Below are 22,743 nucleotides of genomic sequence, written 5' to 3' on the forward strand. Positions count from 1 at the left end.
TTGCATGTATGTTTTTTTTTTTTAATTGCTGAGTAGTTCATTAGATAATGTGCCTCAGTTTGTTTATCCATCCATCCATTCAAAAAACATTTGTATTGTTTCCTTTTTTGGTAGCTGAATAGCGCTGTGAACCTAAGTTTTCGTTTCTTAGGGTATTGCTACTAGTGGGATTGTGTGGATACAGGAAATGTTTAATTTATAAGAAACTGTCACTTTGTTTTCCAGATTGGCTGTATCTTTTTGCATTTCTCACAAGCAACCTGTGAAAGTACCAGTTGTTCCACATCCTCTCTAGCACTTGGTATCTCGTATTTTTTAATATAACCATTCTGATAGGTATGTAGTGGTATTTTATTGTAGCTTTAATGTGCCTTTAGCTAATGGCTAAGTGAGTACGTTTTTTATGTTTATTTGGCATAATCTTTGAAGTATCTGGCCAGGACTTTTGCCCATTTTAAAGTTGGATTGTTTGATTTTTTCAATTTGGAGTTTTGAAGGTTCTTTATGTGTTGTGTATACAAGTGTGGTATAGGTAGGTGTTATGCAAATATTTTCTCACAATGTGGCTTGTCTCTGTTCTTTTAGCACTGTCTTTCTGGGAGCAATCGTTTTTAATTTCGACAAAGTCTTAATTTATCATATCTTTCTTTTATGAGTCTTTTCTTTTATGGATCATCTTTAAGAACATTTCCTAATGTCAGGTTGAGAATAAATGTTTTCTTCTAAAAATTTTAATTTGCCATTTAGATCTATGATCCATTTTAAATTATTTGTATCAGGTGCAAGTTTAGGTGAAAAGCAACTCTTTTTTTTGTATATGGAAGTCCAGTTGTTTCATCACCACTTGTGGAAAATACTCTCTTTAGCCCACTGAACTGTTTTTGCACCTTTGTCAAAAATCAATTGGCTGTATTTGCGTGGATCTATTTTTGGGCCTTCTGTGCTGTCCCATTGATTTATGTATCTTTCTCTTAGCCAGTCACACTTTCTTGATTAATGTAGTTTCATGGTGTCTTAATGTTGGATAGTGTGATTTCCTCCATTTTCATTCTTTTTTAATATTGCTTTTTGAAAAAGGCTTTTCCTTTCTATATATTACTTACAATCAGCTTGTTTCTAAAGAATATCCTGCCTATACTTTGGAATTGGCATTAAAACATAGATCAATTTGAGAAGAATTGCTATTTTTACTTTGTTGAGTCTCCCAGTCATGAACGTGATATGTCCATCCACTTTGGTCTTTATTTCATTAACATTTTATATTTTTCAGTATACAAATGTTGTATGTATTTTGTTAGACTTATGCCAAAGTATTTAAAATTTTGGAAACTATTGTAAATGTTATTGAAAATGTATTGGTCTCAAATTGTCCATTGTTACTATATAGTAATACTATCAAGTGTTGTGTGCTACTCTTGTATCTTATGACCTTGCTAAACTTACTGGTTCCAGGAAATTTTTTAAAAATTATCCCTCGGAATTTCCTATATGTACAATCATGCATCTGTAAATAGAGGTTTTTTTTTTCTTTTTCTGCTAATTTATAAGCATTTTATTTATTTTTGTTGCCTGTTACTTTGGCAAGGACTTTGTATGTAATGAATAGGTGTAGTGAAAGGGACAGCTTTACCTTGTTCTCCATTTTAGGGGGAAAAGCAATCATTCTTCAGATTAAGGATAATGTTAATGATAGGGTTTTTTAATAGAAACCCTTTATTAGGTTGCAGATATCCTTTTCTTTATCTAGTTTGCTGCGTGTTTTCTCACAAATATATTTTAAATTTTGCCAAATATTTCCTCTGTATCAATTGATGTGATAATGTACTTTTTCTCTGATTATGTTGACTGATTTTTTTATGCCTTTTTTTTTTTTTAAAGATTTATTTATTTATACAAGCATTGGGTACAGTCAGAAGTGCGGGAGGGTGAGAGAATTCACCAGAGCCAGAGCCAGAGCAGGGAGCAGAACAGATAGACCTACGAAATACACTGCTGATGGGAGCAGCTGGCGGCAGGAGAGGTCTGCGCGCCATGTGTGACCCTCGCCGGCAGCCGGGGATCGAACCGAACCAGTGCTGCAGAGGCTGCGGGTAGCTTCACAGCCCAGCGCTCAACCACTGCGCCACCAGGGAGGCCCATGTTGACTGATTTTTGAATATTGAACCTGCCTTCCATTCCCAGAATAAAGCCCACTTGATTGTTTATTTTAATATATTGCTGGACTAGATTTACTAATATTTTGTTGAGGATTTTTGCATGAGGGGATACTTTGTCCACTTTTCTTTTTTGTACTATATGTGATTTTGGTATCAAGATAATGCTAGTTTTATAAAATAAAAGTTGCAGGGTGTTTCCTCCTTTTATATATTCTAGAAGAGATTATGTATCATTGGTGTTAATCCTTGAAAATGATTTTGGAAGAATTGTTTGGTAGAATTGTCCAGTAAAACCACATGAGCCTAGAGATTTCTTTTTGGATTTTTAAGTTATAAATTCAATTTCCTTAATAGTTAAAGGCCTATTTAAATTATCTCAAATTGGATGAGTTGTGATTGTTTATACTTTAAGGAATTAGCCCCTTCATTTAAATTCCCAAATATATGTGTGTGGAATTGTTTTTATTTTTGGGTCTGCAGAGTCTCTAGTGATACCCCTATTTCATTTCTTAGTGGTAATTTTGTGTCTTCTTTTTTTCCTCTGTCAATTTTATTGATTTTTTTCAAAACATTAGCTTTCTGTTTCTTTATCTTCTCTATTTTCAGTTTCATTGATTTCTGCTTTTATTTTTATTATTTACTTTTGTTTGCTTTGAGGTTATTTTGCTCTTCATCTAGTTTCTTGAGCAACTTAGATTATTGATTTGAGACTTTCGTTCATTTTAAGGTGAGTATTTAGTGCTGTAAATTTTCCCTCTCATTAGCTTGTCCCATCAACTTTAATACTCATTTTCATTCAATTTGATAATTGAAAGAAATTTCTCTTGAACTTTTTTGGCCCATGGATTGTTTAGAGAAATGTGTGTTTTTAGTTTTAAAATGTTTTGGGGGTTTTCCTGTTAATTTTTTGTTACTGATTTCTAGTTGTTTCACTGTGGTCCCATTATTTTAACTTTGTTGAGAGTTGGTTGTTTTTTTTTTTTTTTAATTGTCTGGAATATGTTCTATCTTGGTATAGGATCAATGACTCCTTGAAGAGATGTATATTCTGCTGTTGTATGGCCAGTTCTATAAATATTGATTAGATTTGATAGTTTTATTGCTTTTGGAATTTCATTTTGTTTTATCTATAGTGTTTTTCCGCACATCTCTATATGTAATTTCTTTAGTGGTTGCTCTGTTATAACTAAATATATATGTATGCAATTTATAAGCCTATTGGTGCCAACATTGGTGCCAACCAGCTCAAGTGAAGTATAGAAACCTTACTTCCCTTTATATCCCACATATAATTATCCTCTCCCACTTATAATCACTTCCCTTATATATCTTCTTTACAAATATTGAAAACCACATTGGACAATGTTATAATTTTTGTTTCAACTGTGAAACATTTTTAGAAGACCAGAAGAGAAGGGAAATTGACTACCCATATTTTTGTTCTTACCATGTTCTTTTGTTAATTATGATATTCCAGGCTGGTTGTTTTTGAAAAACATTCAATTAATGTCTTAAGTGGACATGCGAAACCTACACTTTAAAAAGTGCTCCTGGATTATTCTTATGATCATGCAAGTGTGTGAAGCAGTAGGGAGAAATAGTGAGACTTAATTAGGGACAAAGAAAGGAATTAGGGACAAGAATAGCACATTTTAATTATTTGTTTTTATTTAATTCATCTAATAGAGGGATTTCAGTTGTGGTAGCAGAATATAACTAACTAGATGAGAACATAACTAGTGATTTTAAGAAGAAATATGAAGGAGGTGACTTTCTATTCTCAGTCTAGAATGTAAGGTACATATTCTCTTACCTTCATTACATGAAAAGCTAGAACAAGTCTGAAGTTAAAGAAAGAAGAACGCTTGGTATAAGGTTATTTATAGAGGATTCATTATAACCTGAGCAGCAAAGCACTGTAGCCAAGAGCCCAGTGCTGGCACATCTGTACCTTATTAAACAAATATTATAATCTTTGGAGTGCCTTTCAAGAGACATTACTTCTTAACCTGTGAGGTGGAAAGTCAGTTTCCTTAGATTTTGTGTGTATAGCCCATTTGGTGGTAACTATGGAGGATTTGTTATGTTGAATAAAACTACCATTTTTTAAATACTTAATTTTTTCTTTATGCCAAGTGCTTTATGTATTTATTAATCAACAATCCTATGAGAAACTGAAACTTGAAGAATTGTGAAGCAATAACTTCACTGAAAACACAGAATTAGTAAACGGTGACTTTAAATCAGATTTTAGTACCTGTAACCCGTAGTCTTTATTCTTTATGGAAAGAAGTACTATATAATCTAGGATTTTTTTGTGGTTGTATAAGAATTCAAAAATGAATGAAGTTTGTCCCTCCTTTCAAAGAATTTACGTTATCTAAACGGGGTCAGGAGGTGGCCTCTGTAAAATAAATTCTTGTAATGCAGAATAATTATTTTGTGATAATTATACTCTTAAAAATTTTGTCCAGTTTTTTTTGTCATGAAGAAATACTTTCATTTTAAACTGCAGATTTGGGAGAGACGATCTGATCATCTGGAATTAAAGTTGGTGCAGAAATCTCAGCTCTAAAAATGCTGGAGGAAGATATGGAAGTGGCCATCAAGATGGTGGTTGTAGGGAATGGAGCAGTTGGAAAATCAAGTATGATTCAGCGATACTGCAAAGGCATTTTTACAAAAGACTATAAGAAAACCATTGGAGTTGATTTTTTGGAGCGACAAATCCAGTATGTACTTGATCATTTTAGTTTCTCAGTTTTAACTTGTGAACTGTGTTGAAGACTTCCATTGGAAAAATAGTAGCTAATTATAGTGCTACACAAGGTTAGGCATCTAGTGACCATGGCTCCTGAGATGGTTGGTGGTGGTTTTCAATCACTCTTTTGTACATGTATCTTTATCCCTCTCTTTGTGCCTCATTTCATCTCTTTTCTTCCTCTCAGATTTTTCTTTTTATCTTACTCTTCCTTCGTCACTTTCTATTGTTTGTATTGATTGGTGGCACCTTGGGTACTTCTAAAACACAAACGAATGTTTGACTTTAATGAGATTCTTGCCCACTGTTTTATTTGGAAGGAAAGTTACCTGTCTCTCAGAAGTTTTTATCATTTATATGACGGGATGCTTTTGTTTAGAATGTTTCAGTTTTTTTTTAGACTGAGCAAGACTATATAGAAGTTTGAGAATTAATCATTTTTTTTTATTTAAAGAAATAAGAGAAAGCAGATTTAGGAGGATTAAATACTCATGAAAAAGAAATCATGTCAGGAAATCCAGCTGGATTTCTTTTTTTTTTTTTTTTTTTTTTTAAAGATTTATTTATTTATTTATTTATATAAGCACTGGGTACAGTCAGAAGCGCGGGAGGGTGAGAGAATTCACCAGAGCCAGAGCGGGGAGCAGAGCAAGCAGAAGGACCGAAGTACACTGCTGAGGGGAGCAGCGGGCGGCAGGAGAGGTCTGCGCGCCATGTGGGACCCTCCTCTGGTGGCCGGGGAGCAGCTGGGGATCGAACCGGCACCGCAGAGACTGCGGGCAGCTTTGCAACCCAGGGCTCAACCGCTGCGCCACCAGGGAGACCCCCAGCTGGATTTCTAAACACATCAAAGTGACACACTAAGTTTTTGTCATAAGTCCTAAGAACTCTTAGGGCTATTTTTAATTATACAAGACAAATTAAAGTGTATTACAGAACTAACAATAAACAAATCTGACTTAATTAACCCAGACATTATAATGTGTTATTTTACAGATTGTTGAATTTCTAACTTATATTGTTACCTTACTTTAAAAAAAAAAATACTTCTGTGGTTGTTTCTTTCTTATGACATATTTTAAGAGGATTCATTTTAAGTCTTGATAATATTTTATATTTTATACTTGTTATCTGAACCAAGTAGGTATTTTAAGTAATATTGTTATTACTCATACATTCCATATTTGTATTTCAAGTATACAGTTGATTCTCATTATTAGTAGTTTCCATGTTTGCAAATTCACTGAACTTGGATAACATTTATGTGTAACTCCAGAATCAGTATTCTCAGTATTGAGGTAGTCACTCTTTGGACACACACAGAGAGCAGCAAAAATTAGAGTTGCCCTACAAGTTTATTCTCTGCTGAGGTGGAACAAGTCAGCCTTCTTCCTTCTTGTTGCATCTCTCATTTTATAAATAAGTGTCCTTTTGTGTTCTATTTTTGTGCTTTTTGTTGGTGATTTTGCTGTTGAAAATGGCCCTCAAGATAGCGCTGAAGTACTTCCTAGTGATCCTAAGTACAAGAAAACTGATGTGCCTTAAAGAGAAAACTATGTGAGTTAAGTAAAAGCTCCTTTCAGGCATGAATTATAGTGCTTTTGGCTGTGAGTTTACTGTTAATAAATTAACAATATATATTAAACAAGGCATGTTTAAAAAGAGCCACACAAAAACCAAAAATGTAACCAAGAGCTTGTGGGAACTAACCCTGTATTTCCTCTAGGAGCAAAAGTTCAGTATTTGTTAAGTCAGTGTTTGCAGTGATTTTGTAGAGCATAACTACTAAAAGAGAATGGACTGTATGCAAAAAATAGAGTACAATTCTGAGTTACAGGTCAGCCAAGCAGGTAAGTTGCTCCTTTTCTTACTTATCCTGTTTCTTGTACTCCAGAATCATGTAGAGAAAGGAGAGTAAGCACTGACCATAGAGAATTCCCCTTTGCCAATTCTCCTAGTCTTAGAAGCACCACTGACTATGAGTTTTGTTGATGGAAAAGAATGATGAGTAAATCTAAACCATGAGTAAAGTTGTCATTTGGAGGGAATGTCTTTTATTTTTTACTTTCATTATTGATAATGGTAACAACATTTGAAAATATTGACTTTGCAGAGTGAAACCAACAATATAGTTTTAATACCTTCAAATTTGAAAAATAAAAATGAACCCCAAACTGTATTACTAAAGACATTTCCTTTACATATGAAATAAATTCATCTCTTGTTTCAGAGTTAATGATGAAGATGTCAGACTAATGTTATGGGATACAGCAGGTCAAGAGGAATTTGATGCAATAACAAAGGCCTACTATCGAGGTAAATTGTGGGACTTTTTTATTTGGGTGAATTTTTTGGCTAAACAAGTTTTGCTTTCTGTGTTTCCCATAGAAGGATTTCCTTTAAGAATGCTTAAATTAATATCAAAGTATTTTTTTAAACTCCAAGTTACTGTTCTTGTGAAAAGATAAGCTGAGGCATATTAACATTTTAGGAATTTATTTGAGCATGAATTGATTCCAGTCAGGCAGCACCAACCCAGAAGACTTAGAAGCTGGGGGGAAAATTTTATAGAGGAAAAAACAGATGCATATGGGATATTAATGATGGGTATAGCTTAAGAGCTGGCTGGCTACTTGAAACTGATTGTCCTTGGGTTTGACTTTCCTATCCATGAGGTATTTATTTTTTTTGTTTTTATATGGAAGTTGAACTTTATTAGAACTATATACATGATGGTCCTCTCCATGAGGTATTTAAAGTCTTAAATTTTGATTTGCTTACCTAGGCACTAGAGCCACCTCAGTCTAATGGTCTCTTTGTTCAATTAATTTAATATTCTAAAGATTTTGTTGAGCAATAAATAATACTTTGTGCTATAGACAGTTTGTTTGAGTCTGCCTTAAAATCATATGACTCCTATAGGCCTTCCCAGAAAATGTTAAATGCCTTCTTACCCCAAGGAAATGATTATATAGTTGAAAGTAGAAATTCTAACATATAAAAAAGCAATGATTTGCATAAAGGCAATATTTTGTTATGATACATGAAATTGCCTTTTCAGTGCTATAGGAGTTCCAAGAACTGTGACATACACGTGAAACGAAGGAATCACAAATATAGGACTTAAGACTCTAAAGTGTGGCATTAACATTCTTAAGAAAAACTTAGCTTTTGAATGGAACTTAAAGTTTCCATCAGCATTTTCCTATAATTTTTTTTATTTTTCTTTTAAAAACAGCACTTTCAGTGTTTCTCCAACTCACTGCCAATGGAGATTTGTAATGAGAGCAAAATAATTGAAAGCTTGACCTAGTACTATGTAGCATTGTAACCTATTGAAGTATATAGCTTGTTTTTGAAAATGTAAATTTATTATAATAAAGGCAGCTGATGTCTAATGAACACATAATCACACATTAACATTAAGACTACCATAGATGTTGCTTTTTTAAATTGGTATCAAGGAAATTTGATTTCCATTGCCTGCTTAAGAAAATATTTTGGTTCCTGGAGAAATTAAGAGAGTATACCTCTCACTTATGTCACTTAGTAATGCCACCACTACTTACTGCTTGTTCTATTAACTGTGTTCTTAAAGACTTCCCTTACATAATAGCTTTGATCCTTTTCTAAGACTGCTAATTTGGATTTTAAGCACCTGTATCATAGTGTGAGGTGGGAATTATATTCCTTCTATTCAGAGTTCTTTATAGAATAGATTATACTTTATCAGATTATGAATTTCATCAGCATTGACACTTTATTAACAAGTCCTAAATGTACAGTTATTCTTGAGTAAAGGGTATTTTTATTCTTTTTATTTATGGGGTTAATTATTACCACCACAGTTCCTGCTCCCATTCCCCTGCCCCCTCAAAAAAAAAAATGAAACCTAGGTGGAAACACCAAAAAGTATCAATAGTAAGATTACATGAGACTTTATATTATTTTCTTTTTATGTACCTAGCTTTGCCCCCTAAGTTCTCAGCATGAAATACATGTTCTCTTGTGAGGAACAAAAGTGGGTTGGGTTATTTTCTAAGCTTTTGACAGTTTGATATGGTAGTATTTCTTTTTAACCTCTATGACTGTTGTTGGAGAATGTATTTACCACTATGTCCAGTAATTTAAAAAGGCAAAATTTATGTGTCTGTAATCATCACAAATAAAGTTTAACTTAAAAAAGATGAACTAGTAAAATATCAAAAATGATTTGATTTATATATAATTAAACAGAAAATGTTGGAACCATTTAGTGAGGTAGATCATTTGGATCCCTGATTTAAATAAGTAAATAAGACCAGGTAGCTAAAAAATTTTCTTTTCAGGTATTACTTTCTTTGCCATAAGATGGGTAGGGCAAACATTTTTTAAATTTTACAATATGGCTATGTAACCTTTTTGTACTTCTCAGGTATCTACAGATAATTCTGTTTCTCTTAACTATGTTTACAGAATATGTTCTTTGCCAAATACTAAAAAGAGATTCCATAATTATAAGTATTTGCATCTTAATTTACTGTGGATGATGTTTAATTTTGTTTTTACTTTGTTCATTTGGACTAAAAGACATTAAACAGTTTTGATTCCCCTATATTTAACATTTAACTTTAGTGATCTTAGGCATTTAATATAAAACTGTTAAAAAGTTATCTTAAAATGTTGCATTTCATTTGTGGGTGGTTTACTGTTATCTTAAAATGTTAACGTTTTTGATGAGCTACATTAAAATGGCAAAGAGGGTGAGATACTGAGACTGTTTTAAGTTCCAGCTTTTCCTATGTTGTAAGAATAAACATTTACCACAACACAGTTTGAATTAAGGAACAGTGACAATTATACATAAATTTGAGAAGTGGCATAGTGAACACTCTTTTATGCTTTCCTTTGATGTTCCATCAGAATAATTTTGGTTGTGACAAGAGAAAGGCAATTTCTTTTTTTTTTCTTTTTTTTTTTTAATTAATTAATTTATTTATACAAGCACTGGGTACAGTAGGAAGTGCGGGAGTGTGAGAGAATTCACGAAAGCCAGAAGAGGAAACAGAACAGGCAGACTAATGAAATACACTGCTGAGGGGAGCAGTGGGCACAGCAGGAGAGGTCTGTCAGTGCTCAACCGCTGCACCACCAGGGGAGGCCTGAGAAAGGCAGTTTCAAACTGACTTAAAAACTACAAAGGCTTATTGATTTGTTTAGTAGAAAAGTCAAGAAGTAGTAGATTTCACTTGTGGTTTGTTCTGACTGTAACCTCATTGTTTCCCTGGCCTGCCTCCCTTCCTCTATAGGGTTCCTCCTTGTACTGACTTTCCCCTGGGTTGCAGGATTGCTTCCATCAGTATTGGAAAGCACAGGTTTAGTCTACAACCTTAAGGAGAGAGGTTACTTCCCACAACAGTGGGTCAAAAGTCTTGCTTTCATCTGATTAGACTGCCCTTGACCAGATTGCAGTAAGCAGCCTGAGGAATGTGATTATCCTAATTGGATTGGCAAAAGAAGGTTCCCCCTCCCCCCAGTAGAGGGTAGGTTTAGCCTGCTTAGACCATATTTGCTCTTTTAATGGAGGAGAACTGTTCTCAGGGAGGAAAGGAAACTGGTTGCCAGCTACCAGTAGACTACCAAGTAATAGATCGGTAATAGACTACTAGCTTCTAGATTCAGATGATGTAATTAAATAAAAACAGGACTAAGAAGAAGATTAGTATATAGATAAATGATAGAAAAACTGTGCCTTATGAAAGTATGACTTAAAGATCTATGTCCTAGAAATTACTATTTAAGATTCATAAAAGCAAACATGTATTTTAAAAAGAACAATTCAGTTGAAAGGCCTGTTATACAAAAAGCCATGGTAAAAAGGCATTATTTACGTTTTTGGAATGCTGGCTTGATTGTATAGTAAGACATGCTAAAACATGACCTTCTTGTAAATAAGTTAGAACACAGTACAGATCTTATTAAGAAGCCTGTGGGGATCCTAAATAATTCCTCATAAACTCTTCAAAGTTCACCCTAGGCAGTAAAAACCATACTTCATACAGAAAGTTACATACAATGTAAAAATTGATTTTCATTATAGTTTTTTTAACTGTGATTTGGTCCTAAGGAAAACAAATGCTTCTGACTAGTAATATATGGAAATGTGGTTAGACTTGAGACCTATTATCTGAGATTATGTACATAAATAAAGGAAACCTCCTTTTTTAAAAGTATTTTCACAAAGAAATGGAAGATAGCTCTGGAAGAGAAGCCATTTATAAGTTACAGTTAAAAAATAAGAATTAAGGAAGGACAGAATTAGGCTCTGCAATACAGTCAGATTTGCTTTGAAATTATATGATCATAGAATCTGACAGGTTGATTCATTGAATAATGTTGTATACTTTAGATTTTATTGTGTCTCAAGAAAGGACAATTATTTTAAATCCAGAGTAATAGCTATAATAGTGGATAACGCCTGTTTGTGATTGACTTTTGCCTTTGTGAAATTTTATACTATGTTCTCTAGAACAGTGTTTCTTTTTTTTTTTTTTTAAGATTTATTTTTATTTATTTATTTATTTATACAAGCACTGGGTATAGTCAGAAGCGCAGGAGGGTGAGAGAATTCACCAGAACCAGAGTGGGGAGCAGAGCAGGCAGAAGGGCCGAAGTACACTGCTGAGGGGAGCAGCGGGCAGCAGGAGAGGTCTGCGCGCCATGTGGGACCCTCCTCCAGTGGCCGGGGAACAGCCAGGGATCGAACCGGTGCTGCAGAGGCTGCGGGCAGCTTTGCAACCCAGCGCTCAACCGCTGCGCCACCGGGGAGGCCCTAGAACAGTGTTTCTTAATCTTTAATGGTCAAATGAATTCAGTGGGGAGGTTGTTAAAATGCAGACTCTAATTCAGTAGATCTCTGGGTGGCTCTGAGATTGTGCATTTCTACAAGTTCCCAGGTCACACTGATGTTGTGGTCTTTGGTCACACTAAGAACAAGTCTTCTTGTAGGGTCTTTCAGTGATTTGAGAACAGAACTACTCTCTACACAATATGTGTCTTGGGAAATATTTTCTGAATTGTACTCAGAAATAGTAACTTTTTTGGAATGGTACAGTAATTAGGAATAAGCCTTTGCTATTGGTGATCCAATAGTTAACACCAATAGTTTATTTGGATCTCTGTATTCCTAATGTGTAGATAAGTACAATAGTTTATTAATTATTAGAAGTGACTCATTTGTGGGAGGTTTACTGTTATCTGTAATGATGAGGTAAATTTTCCAGTGTGTGATTGTTAGGGTAGGTAGTATTGAAGGAAGATTAAATTGTAGGAAAATAAAGGTCTTTGTAAAATGTATGGATAAAAAACACTAGCTGCCATTAAATAGCAAAGATGTAAGATAGTCCAAATGACTACTGCAGAGAAATAAGAAACATTAACTTTCTTGAAGATGATGGTATCTACATAGAACTGGAGGTTAAAGGAAAAACAAGGAAGGATAACAATATAGCACCATTTTTGAATTAATATTTATAGTAATTGGTAGACTGAATAGGCACAACTTATAAAGTTATCAAAATGCAACTTTCATTTTTGCCTGTCACCATCCCTTTACATTTGATTAGGGAATATGAGGCGGAAACTTCTTTTCTTGACCCAAAATGAAAATTCCCTTCAGTTCATGTCTTTCCTGATCTCTCACAAGTAATTTTTCTCAACTGCCTCCAAGTTATTTCTGGTCATAAACATAATCATCTCAGTTTGGTAATTAGAATAGCTGGTCCTGTATTAATCAAAACTACAGGTGTAACTTAACATTAAATCTCTTATCCTCTTTGGGGCTTTCAGTAGGCAACCAGCTGTGGTCTGAGAGGAGAATATTGGTCACTTCACTCCTCCCACCTTCTCCCCTAGATTGATAGAGATGGTTCATCTTTCTCCTGGTAATGCCTTGAGAGACCAGAGCACTTGGCAGTGCTATTGTTGTCTGATGTTGGGGGCCTGTGGACGGTAGCTGTTTAAATATCATTCTTTCTCTAGGTAACTGTCCTGGTTCTTCAATTAATTCCCTCTGTGGAATTAATTTATTTCTTCTTCATCTGCCTAAACGTCAGCCTCCCATCACATGCTCAATAGTCCCCTTGGACATGATTTAAAATGACTCCATGCTAGCTCTTTTTAGATGTGGTATCTTTACCTATAAGAAATTCATGTGCATTCTTGACCCCACTATTGGTGGGAGCACAGTTACTTCCATGTAAGGTTGTTTTTTGTCTTTTGCTCTTGCTTTTTCACTTTTGCTCCCAGCTACCTCATCTTTCTCAAGCTTGAGTCAGCGCACCGTCAGTCCAGAGTGTCTGCCAGTTGCTGGGAATACATGTCTAATTCTTTGAGTGGTCATGCTGAGCGCATTCCTTCTAGATTGAGATGGAGGATAGTACCGCTCCCATTCCACTCTACCTTCTTGAGAGAGAGAGAAGGTTTGGGGTAGACAGTAATTTCTCTAAAGAATTCTTTATAAAGCTTACTTTTCCCATCTTCTCAATAAAAAGTTCTTGAAGTGTTACAGTTCTAGAGTTGTATGACATTTATATCCATTTTCTATATAAGTTCTGCAAAAAACGATCTTTTTTTTCCCACATGCTTTTGAATCTGGTATTTGTCATCTATTTTATTGGTAACTCAGTCAAAATTTTGTGATAAGGATTGTCTTTTAAAATTTTTTAAATGTAGATTAGAAAGAGCATTTTGGTCATTAGAGTTTCCCTAAACATAGAAGAACCATGGTGAATCGCACAATTCAACAGAGTATTTTATTTGTATAGATAGATGGTAATGTTAAGTTAGGGGAAATTAAAACAAGTAGTCATCCAGTGTTGGTCATAATTACTATAACAATAAAAGTAGGTCACAGTTTATTTTTTTCCTCATCTTCACAATATATTTAGTTTAAATCAGATGAGGTGGTTGCAATAAAGATCTGAAGTCTTACTATCAAGTGAACCATCCTATTCTGGAGATTTGTATATCATTCCTTCTGGAGGTTATAACTTATGCTTTCATCTAATTTCAGATTTTTATATTTTCTGTAGTTCTTTTTATGCTATCCTTCCCCTCTGTCCTCTTTACATTGGGTAAGTCTATTTTTCTCTCGCAGTTTAATACACAGCTGTCTTTATTCTTATGGTAATTGTCTTTACTTTAAGACACCTTAAACTGACTTAATTTTAGTCTGCCCGTTCCTCCAACACACAATGTAGTTCTTGGCACAACTGAATGGGAGTCATTTATTTGGAAGGTAATCCCAGGAAGGGCAAGTGAGAGACTAGCAAAAGAAAGGAGAAAAACTAACAAAGGATACATTAATGAGCTAGTTATTACTGTAGGCAACTGGGTAATCAGTCCCTCTGAGGAACCATTTGGACATGCTTCTGGATGATTCCACCAAAGTGAAGTTGAGGTATTTATCCCACCTCCCAAAAGCTGAAACTTCCCCCCAGAGTATTAATTCCCCTTAGGGAGTGTGCTAAAGCTAGGGTCCTTCTGAAATGTCAGAACACCCCTGAGGTAGAAATGCTGAGCCACCTGCATATGTATGAGATAGACTCTATGAGAGGTAGGGAGGCCAAGGGGCATGTGCAGGGAGGACAGGGTGTCTCTTACACATATTTATGTTTGCTTATCTCCCTTGATTCCTTCCACATACCATAATTACACTTTTCTCTTCAGAGGAGCACTTTAGCATATTCCCATATTCCTTGTCTCCCCATTCAGAGCCATTCTAAATAATTTTGTGGTTGTTGTGGACAAACTCTTTTTTATCCTTTGATCCTTAACTTTTCAAACAACATTGCACTTTTCTTAATCTAATTAATTCCTATTGCCTGCCCCATCTTTATTTTTCTGTTTTTTTAAGTGTCTGAGATCTTCTATATCTGGAAATATCCTATTGGGCCCTCAATTTTAAATGACAATTAAATTGATATAAAATTTAGGTTTAAAGCTAAAAAGTAAAAAAAAAAAAAGTTTTATAATAAAGTATGGGTTCTTAAAGTATGATTAAATAGTGTTTTATTTGTAGTTTAAGTAAATGTTAGCATTCAAGTAATTATCAATTTATTTACCGATGTATTAATGTCATTTTTTCAATTTTATCTCCTGAAATTTCAAGAAAGTCTCAGGGGTCATTGTGTGTGTGTATATCTGTATCTGTCTCCTCCCTCTCTGAATTTTGTATAATTCATTATTAGGTTTAAAACCTGTATAAGAGTAGGGAAGATTTTTCCTAGGTGAAGCTTTTGCTTTTGCAGTAATAGTAACCTATTGCTTTTTTTTTTTCATTGGAACTCTTTTGCTTTCTACAACCTTATCTTTGGTGATATGCTAGCCTTTTTGACCTTAGAGTGTCTTAAGTAGCCCAGGTGTGCATATCTGGAATCTGAGTAAGAACTTTTGTACCCGAGGGATCTGAAAGGAAGGAGTAATTATTGGAAGACATGCATTGATTCCAGGAAATTCTCATGCTGATTTTCCCTATTTGTGTACACAACTGCTTTTGTCATCATGCTGCCTGATTTGATAGTTGATCATTTGTAAAAAAGCTTCTTCCAAAAGGCTGTTGCTTAGATATTATCAACCTAATCTGACAATTGATAGCTAAAAGAACAGTGTGGGAATTGTACAGTAAAACAGGATAAAAAACTAAACTTTTCCTCACTATTTTATATATATATGTGTATATACATGTTATATAATAAAGTGTATATTTTATTCTTATACTGATTCTCAAATTATGTTCCTTATTTCTAGCATTCTACTCAAATTAATTGTACAGATTTTCTAAAAAAGTAAATAAAATGAGAAATACTTTTTCTCACATTTTTCTTAAATTTGTGCTAAAAGAAATGAAGAAGCAAAAAATGACAAATACTAAAAGGAAGAACTTGACAAAAGCCTGTCATTCATGTTTAGTTTACTATTCCCCCTACCTCTAACAATGTAAATCTTCTTGTCAGTTTTTCATGATGTTCTGAAAAAGTACATAGTTTTGAGGGTACCTTGGTACCTGTCAGTTTGAGAACCACTGTTATTGATAAAAATTGGTTCTTTGAACTAAAAAATAGAGTTTATATGTTCAATAATAAACTGAGTGCTACAAAAATGAGCAACAGTTAAATAAAAATTATTTTGAACAAAAGTAAAAGTTGCCCTCACCTTGCATAATACTGTTTCATTAATGTAAATATCATTTTTATTTTGTGACCTTACAGGAGCCCAGGCTTGTGTGCTTGTATTTTCTACCACAGACAGGGAATCTTTTGAAGCAATTTCCAGTTGGAGAGAGAAAGTAGTAGCTGAAGTTGGAGATATACCAACTGTACTTGTACAAAATAAGATTGATCTCTTGGATGATTCTTGTATAAAGAAGTAAGATGGCTACTTTTGAAGGGGTGGTGGTAATTCTACAAAGTTAAAGCCTATTTTAACTTTTGCATGGATTTAACAAATTTAGGAGAGGTTTTTATAAATACTGCCTATACTTAAAATTTCTGGGAGATATTCTGTGTGATTAGTTTTAACTAAAAAATTCACATTGAACCATAAGATAAAATTAAAGGAAGAAATTTTGAAGGCTTTTTTAGAATTTTAGTCTTAGGACCTTGCATCACAAATCCAATTTTTAACGTTAAGTAAATCTAGATATACTGATGTTAAGAAAAACATCCTTAGATGTTTTAACATCCAGAGTAAGTAGCTATCCGGTGTCGATTAAATAAATATGTTCAGATTTATATTGTTTTGTATATTCAAAACTAAGTTCAAATATGTGAACACAGTTTAACATCCAGATACTCTCTGTCTACAAGTATTTGTTCATTGCAATATTAATCTTTTTTTGCTAGCTTTAAAAGTCTGCTTGATTTTTACCTTATTTTAAAAATATGTTCTTACATGAGTTATCTGTTTCAACCCAAAACTTAGTGGCTTAAAACCACAGCTATTTTATTATTTCAGAGTTTCAATGGCCTTGGAAATTTGGGTGTGCCTTAGCAGGGTAGTTCTGCTTTGGAGTTTCTCTTTCCTGCGGCTACAGTCAAGATATCATCTAGGTCTGAAGTCACATAAAGGTCTGACTGGAGCTGGAGGATTTACATCTAGGGTGGCTCACTTGGCTGTTGGCAGGAGGCCTTAGTGCTTTGCCCTTTGGGTCTCTCCCACCTGAACTGCTTGAATGTTTTCAAAACATGGCAATTGGCTTCCCCCAGCAAGTGATCTAAGAGAGAGCAGGGCAGAATGTCTCTTATGACCTAGTCTTAAAAGTCATATACTATCACTTCTGTGTAATGTGATCACACAAACCAGTCTTTATTACAGCATGGGAGGAGATTACACATGACTACACCTGGGTGTGAAGACCAGGTTGGCGGGAGGGTGGAGGGAGGGGGAGAGCAGGGATTGTTGGGAACCATTTTGGAGTATCTCTATTATAATCTTAATAAAACTAAAATCAAGACCCCACAATCAGTACTTCTGATTAACAATAAAATTAGGAGCCTAATCTTATAGACACAGTCATCAATATACTGACCCTGCTTTGGCTGCAGGATAGTTTCATAGTTAGTAAAAGTAAAATGCATTGTAAGATTTCAGCATGTAATTAGATTCAAATATTTGTAAACTCATGAGGGAGAAAATGAAAGTATAATATAAAATAATATTTAGTCATTTTAAGGCCAGACTTTAGTGACTTTATAGAAAAGTATCTGTGTATAAATAGCTGGTAGTTATCACCTCGGAGTAGTGGAAACTAAATATCCCACTTAAGCACTGAGAACATAGTTTTCAACTGATCTGGAAGATTTGACACCCCCCCTCCTACCAAATTATATTCAGTAAATTAATTAAAAGTGATTTTATTTATTTTATTTTTGCATTCTTTTATTTAATAATCTTTAATTCTTTTTAATTGAGATAACCAACAGAGCATTGTATTAGTTTTCGGTGTATATATAATGAATGATGTTTACATTGCCAGCTGACTACCACAATAAGTAAACATTCATTGTCACACATAACTACAATTTTTTAAAAAAGTGACTTGTAAAAACCAGTTATCAGAAGTACTTTTATAAGCTTATTCCTTTTTATTTGATGAATAGTGAGGAAGCTGAGGCACTGGCAAAAAAGTTAAAGCTAAGATTCTACAGAACGTCAGTGAAAGAAGATCTAAATGTGAATGAAGGTAAACTGCGTTTTGTTTTTTAAAGTTTAGGAACAGGAAATTTGTTTTATCTTGCTTTCACTTTTTCTATTATCTTTAAAAATTTTATTTGTAATGAGAACAGAATTTTCTCTTTATCACCGATCATTAAATATAAAGTGATCATTCTTCAAGGTTAGAGTCCTTAATTACTTACTGTTTTTGATCACTTGTTATTCTCTACAGAAAAACTCACAGGGTTTTGTGTTTCTTTAATCCTTAAAAACTATGCATATGTGTGTATGCTTATGTTTTTCTTGCATATCTTTCAAAATCACAATTTTAGAGTTCTGTGGTAGTAGATATGCCATTAGGTAGTTATGATGATTTACTTATAATAATTCCCAGTTTAAGAAAATAAGATTAGGGAATTTTGTTAGTTCAGAATTGTACTTGTATACATTGCAATTCGATTGTTGCTCAAGTGTCTTCTGGACAGTTTTTTTTCTTCTTCACTTAAAGGAGACTTTCGGACTGAGTTTAATGTTACTGAATGTTGATCAGTGTTCAAGCACATAAAACTAAAAATTCAGTGGCTATAAGTATTATCTCATTTCTTTACTAATAAAATACCACTATATATTTATTAATATTACCTTTATAATTCTCAGGTAATACACATAAATTCTTAAAAGTTGAAGTTTTAAACTAGATTGTATATTTCTGATTCTAATTTAATTTTATATATTTTAAATAAATATAAGCATTGCTGTAAGTGATGTTAAATAACAGATTTTATGTGCATAAATAATACTGATCCAGTAAGGTTGCTTTTTTCTAATTCTAGTTTTTAAATATTTGGCTGAAAAATACCTTCAAAAACTCAAACAACAGATAGCTGAGGATCCAGAACTAATGCATTCAAATAGTAACAAAATTGGTAAGTACCCAGGAAACTGTAGCCCCATGTTTACTTGGTATATTTATTTTCCATTCATTATAATCATATTTACTTTTTTTAAAAACATATATTCCATTCTTTAAGAAATGTGATTAGAAGACATTAGGTCAATGATTATTGTAGAAGACTCAGGTCTCTTATTAAAAAGTGAGTTACTAGATTTTTAAACTACTGAATTTTCTAAATCTATTTGTTATATTAAGACATAGATGAGGGCCTCCCTGGTGGACGCAGCGGGTTGAGCGCCACTCTTTGAAACTGTCCACAGCCTCTGCCGTGTGGGTTCCATCCTGGCAGGCCGGCGAGAATCCCACATGGCACAGCAGACCTCTCCTGTCACGCCCGCTGTTCCCCTCAGCAGTGTATTTCTGTCATCTGCATGTTCTGCTCCCTGCTCTGCCTCTGGTGAATCCTTTCAACTTCCTGCCCCTCTGGCCTGTACCCCAGCTCTTGTATAAAAATAAAATAAATCTTTAAAAAAAAAAAAGACACAAATGAAAGTTTTTTTTTTAATATTTATTTATTTATGCATACAAGAGCTGGGGTACAGGCCAGAGATGTGGGGGGTGGGGACGGTGAGAGGATTCACCAGAGACAGAGCGGGGAACAGAACAGGAGACTGATGAAATACACTGCTGAGGGGAGCAGCAGGCGAGTCAGGAGAGGTCTGCTGTGCCATGTGGGTTGCTCGTGCTGGGGATCAAACTCATGCTGCAGTGTCTGTGCTGTGGTCTTAACCCATTGTGCCACCAGGGAGGCCTGAAAGTTTTTATATAGGTATGTCTTTTATATAAAAAGCTTTTAACAAACTTGTCCCTCTGACTCTGTACTGTACCATCTCAATTCCTTTTCCTTTCTTAATACATTATTATCTGTTAAGTATTGTTGTTCTTTTAATGCTAAATACTGGCAAAGTTTAGCATTCCCTGATGAACAAGTATGTTGTCTTCTCTTTAGCAGTAATTGATTGTGTCTCTTTTTACTTTGACTTCCAGGAGGATGAGAATCAAAATTTTTGTTTTTAAAGCTTTTGTGTAGTCTTTTAAGGATGTTGTGTCTGTGTCCATCCCTCTCTCACTACACACACGCAAACACATCATTATCTTCACCTGTCATATTTTACATTTTTCTTAGTTCTGACTTATTTTTATTACATATGTCCCTACTGTCAGACATCTCAAATGCTTCATGAAACCATTTAGAATAAGCTGCTGCCTGATTTCCTGATTTCCCTCTTGTCTTCTTCCAGCTCACTGATTAAAGCCCCGTGATAGATTCTCATTATGGAACAAATCAAACACAGGTTATGTTCATTCCAACATTTAAAGACAGATTTGTACATCTTTCTTATGCATCCCATGCTTCACTATCATGTGCCCCATCTGCTGGTTCTGTCAGAAGTCTTGCTCTTTCTTGAGCATGCCCAGTCTTCTTCACCTTTGCTCATTTTGGCTTTTCTGTGGATAATGACCTCCTTTCCCATCTCTGTCAAAGAACTGTTCATTCCTCAAGGACTGTTCTCTCAGTTATATTTCTGGCTGTAGCTATGGCCTCCATGCTTTCATTCTAAGTAAACAGCTATCTAAGTCCAGGACATTGCCAGGTGTCCAGTTCCAGCTTCTTCATGTAGTTTATCCTTCTTTATGAATTGGATGTTTTCAGTCCTCCTTTGAATCATCTATGGGATCTTGTGTCTCTTTCATGATACTTGACCTACAGTGTCTTACAGCGTTACTTATTTGTATATTATCTCACCTTCTTCATTGGATTGTAAACTTCCTATGGACTGAAATTGGCCTGAGTCATCTTTGTATTATTGATAATGCCTCTGGCCTAGAATTTTGTACATCACAAGGCTAAAAAGTTAACAAATTGGAGATTACATTTTATGACCAGTACAATTCAAAAGGTAAACTATAATAGTGAAAAGTTTTCTTGTAGTTCATCCCTTTTATCTACTCCTCACTTTTATTATATGTACATAATTTTGTTGTTTTAGCCAAGATAGGAAAGTCCTACATTACTAACAACTTTTACATATGCAATGTATTTATTAGCATAAAATCTCACAAATTCTGTTGTTAACAACAAATCAGGCATTATAAGCCCTTTTAGATGATATAAAATTAATGAATTTAGTCTTTTAAATTATTGAATTTACTGACTCTATTTCAGAAATAGATAGTGAAAAGATGCAGAACAAGTGTAGACTATGTCACCATTTGGATAAAAAAAGAGGAAGAAAGTATATAAATGTATTTCTGCCTACATTATGTATAACATAGCTGAATACATGGGGAAATGGAGGACATACTTGCTTAAGGGGAGGGAGAAGTTCACTGCGTCCCCTTTTATACCCTTTGAACTTTGAATTATGTGTATTGGCTATTAAAATTAAATGAAATGAAAGCAAAAGCTCCAAGTTATAAATATTTGCAAATATTACTGGTTTACTAAGAAGCTGGATGCATGGGCTGCACAGCTACCCTGAGGTAATCTCTGTGTTTTCCCTCAATTTATACAGGTGTCTTTAATACATCTGGTGGAAGTCACTTGGGTCAGAATTCAAATACACTTAATGGTGGAGATGTCATCAATCTTAGACCCAACAAACAGAGGACCAAGAAAAACAGAAATCCATTTAGCAGCTGTAGCATACCCTAAAATGTTTTAGGGAGGAAAAAAAAATATATTGTGCAATTCAGTAAGGAATCCATCCGGTCCTGATATGTTGTAAGTTTTTTGAAGACTTTGCACCTAATGGCTTTCTGAAAGTTGACAGACTTAAATGTTCTACAGTGTTTTTCAGAATGGAGTGAGATCTTTGGTGGAAAATTACTGCCCTTTTGGACTCATTTTAAATTTTTTTACATTAGACGAAGCTTCTCCTGTTTTTGAAGGAATGCTATAAGAGATGTCAAAAACAGGTTTTGCTGAATTTCAAATGCTGGAAAACAAATGAAATGCCTAAATATGTAGGTATAAATTTTCATATTATGGATCAAGAAAAGATAGCGAGCATTATTTTTCTGAAATTGGTCATGTAACTTTTTTGGAAGATAGTATTGAATCTGAATAGTTAGAAAAAAAATATTGAAAGGTAAACCCTAAACCTTGCCAGACTGCACCAGTGTGTGTTTTGGCGACATTACTTGTGCAATATCTGTAGAATGCAGAATGAGGAGGTATGCATGCAGGTATCTGGTACTGAAGAAAACTGAACATGTGTGCAGTATTTAAGGAAACAGAATCTAATTCATCCATTCATAAAACCCTTTACACGTGTGTATGTTAAAAGTTTTTATTTTCAAATAAAAAATTCTAGACATATATTTTGCAAATGAGCTTGGATTTAAAAAGTGCTTTGTGCCAAAAATATCATACCTAATTTTTACAGTGCTTTACTATCAGAATTTGTATTGTTTATAAATCTTTTAAGGTAGTTTTTCCCTGTGACAGGGTAGATAAAAGAGGAGTATGAATGTTTTAATGCTAGTGCATCTCCCAGGTGAGATTTGTTACAAAATCATTTTTCGTATGTCTAACCATAAGCACGGTGAACTTGTGCTGACCAAGTCCCTGAGAAGATACACAGCACATCTGCAGTCACCCCCTAGTCCTATAAAGTACAGTGGTGCTTCTAGCACCTTTTGCTGCTGACTGAAAATGCAGTTTTGAACTTTCA

At 34.3% G+C, this 22,743-nt stretch overlaps 1 protein-coding gene across 2 annotated transcripts; it reads left to right on the plus strand.

The window, feature by feature from the left end:
• Positions 1-4,733: 4,733 nt before the first annotated feature.
• RAB23 (RAB23, member RAS oncogene family) lies at positions 4,734-21,722 on the plus strand (the record flags this gene model as incomplete). Of its 2 annotated transcripts, XM_084228131.1 has the most annotated exons (6): positions 4,734-4,888; positions 7,148-7,233; positions 16,167-16,323; positions 18,057-18,139; positions 18,945-19,037; positions 21,583-21,722. In XM_084228131.1, the coding sequence occupies 6 exons, from the start codon at positions 4,734-4,736 to the stop codon at positions 21,720-21,722; spliced, it is 714 nt and encodes a 237-aa protein (XP_084084257.1). The 2 variants fall into 2 exon arrangements, with proteins under 2 accessions (XP_084084257.1, XP_084084258.1); XM_084228132.1 differs by lacking the exon at positions 18,945-19,037.
• Positions 21,723-22,743: the final 1,021 nt, after the last annotated feature.

Source organism: Talpa europaea (assembly GCF_964194135.1).
Source record: "Talpa europaea genome assembly, chromosome: 2".
In the NCBI taxonomy this organism is placed as follows: domain Eukaryota; kingdom Metazoa; phylum Chordata; class Mammalia; order Eulipotyphla; family Talpidae; genus Talpa; species Talpa europaea.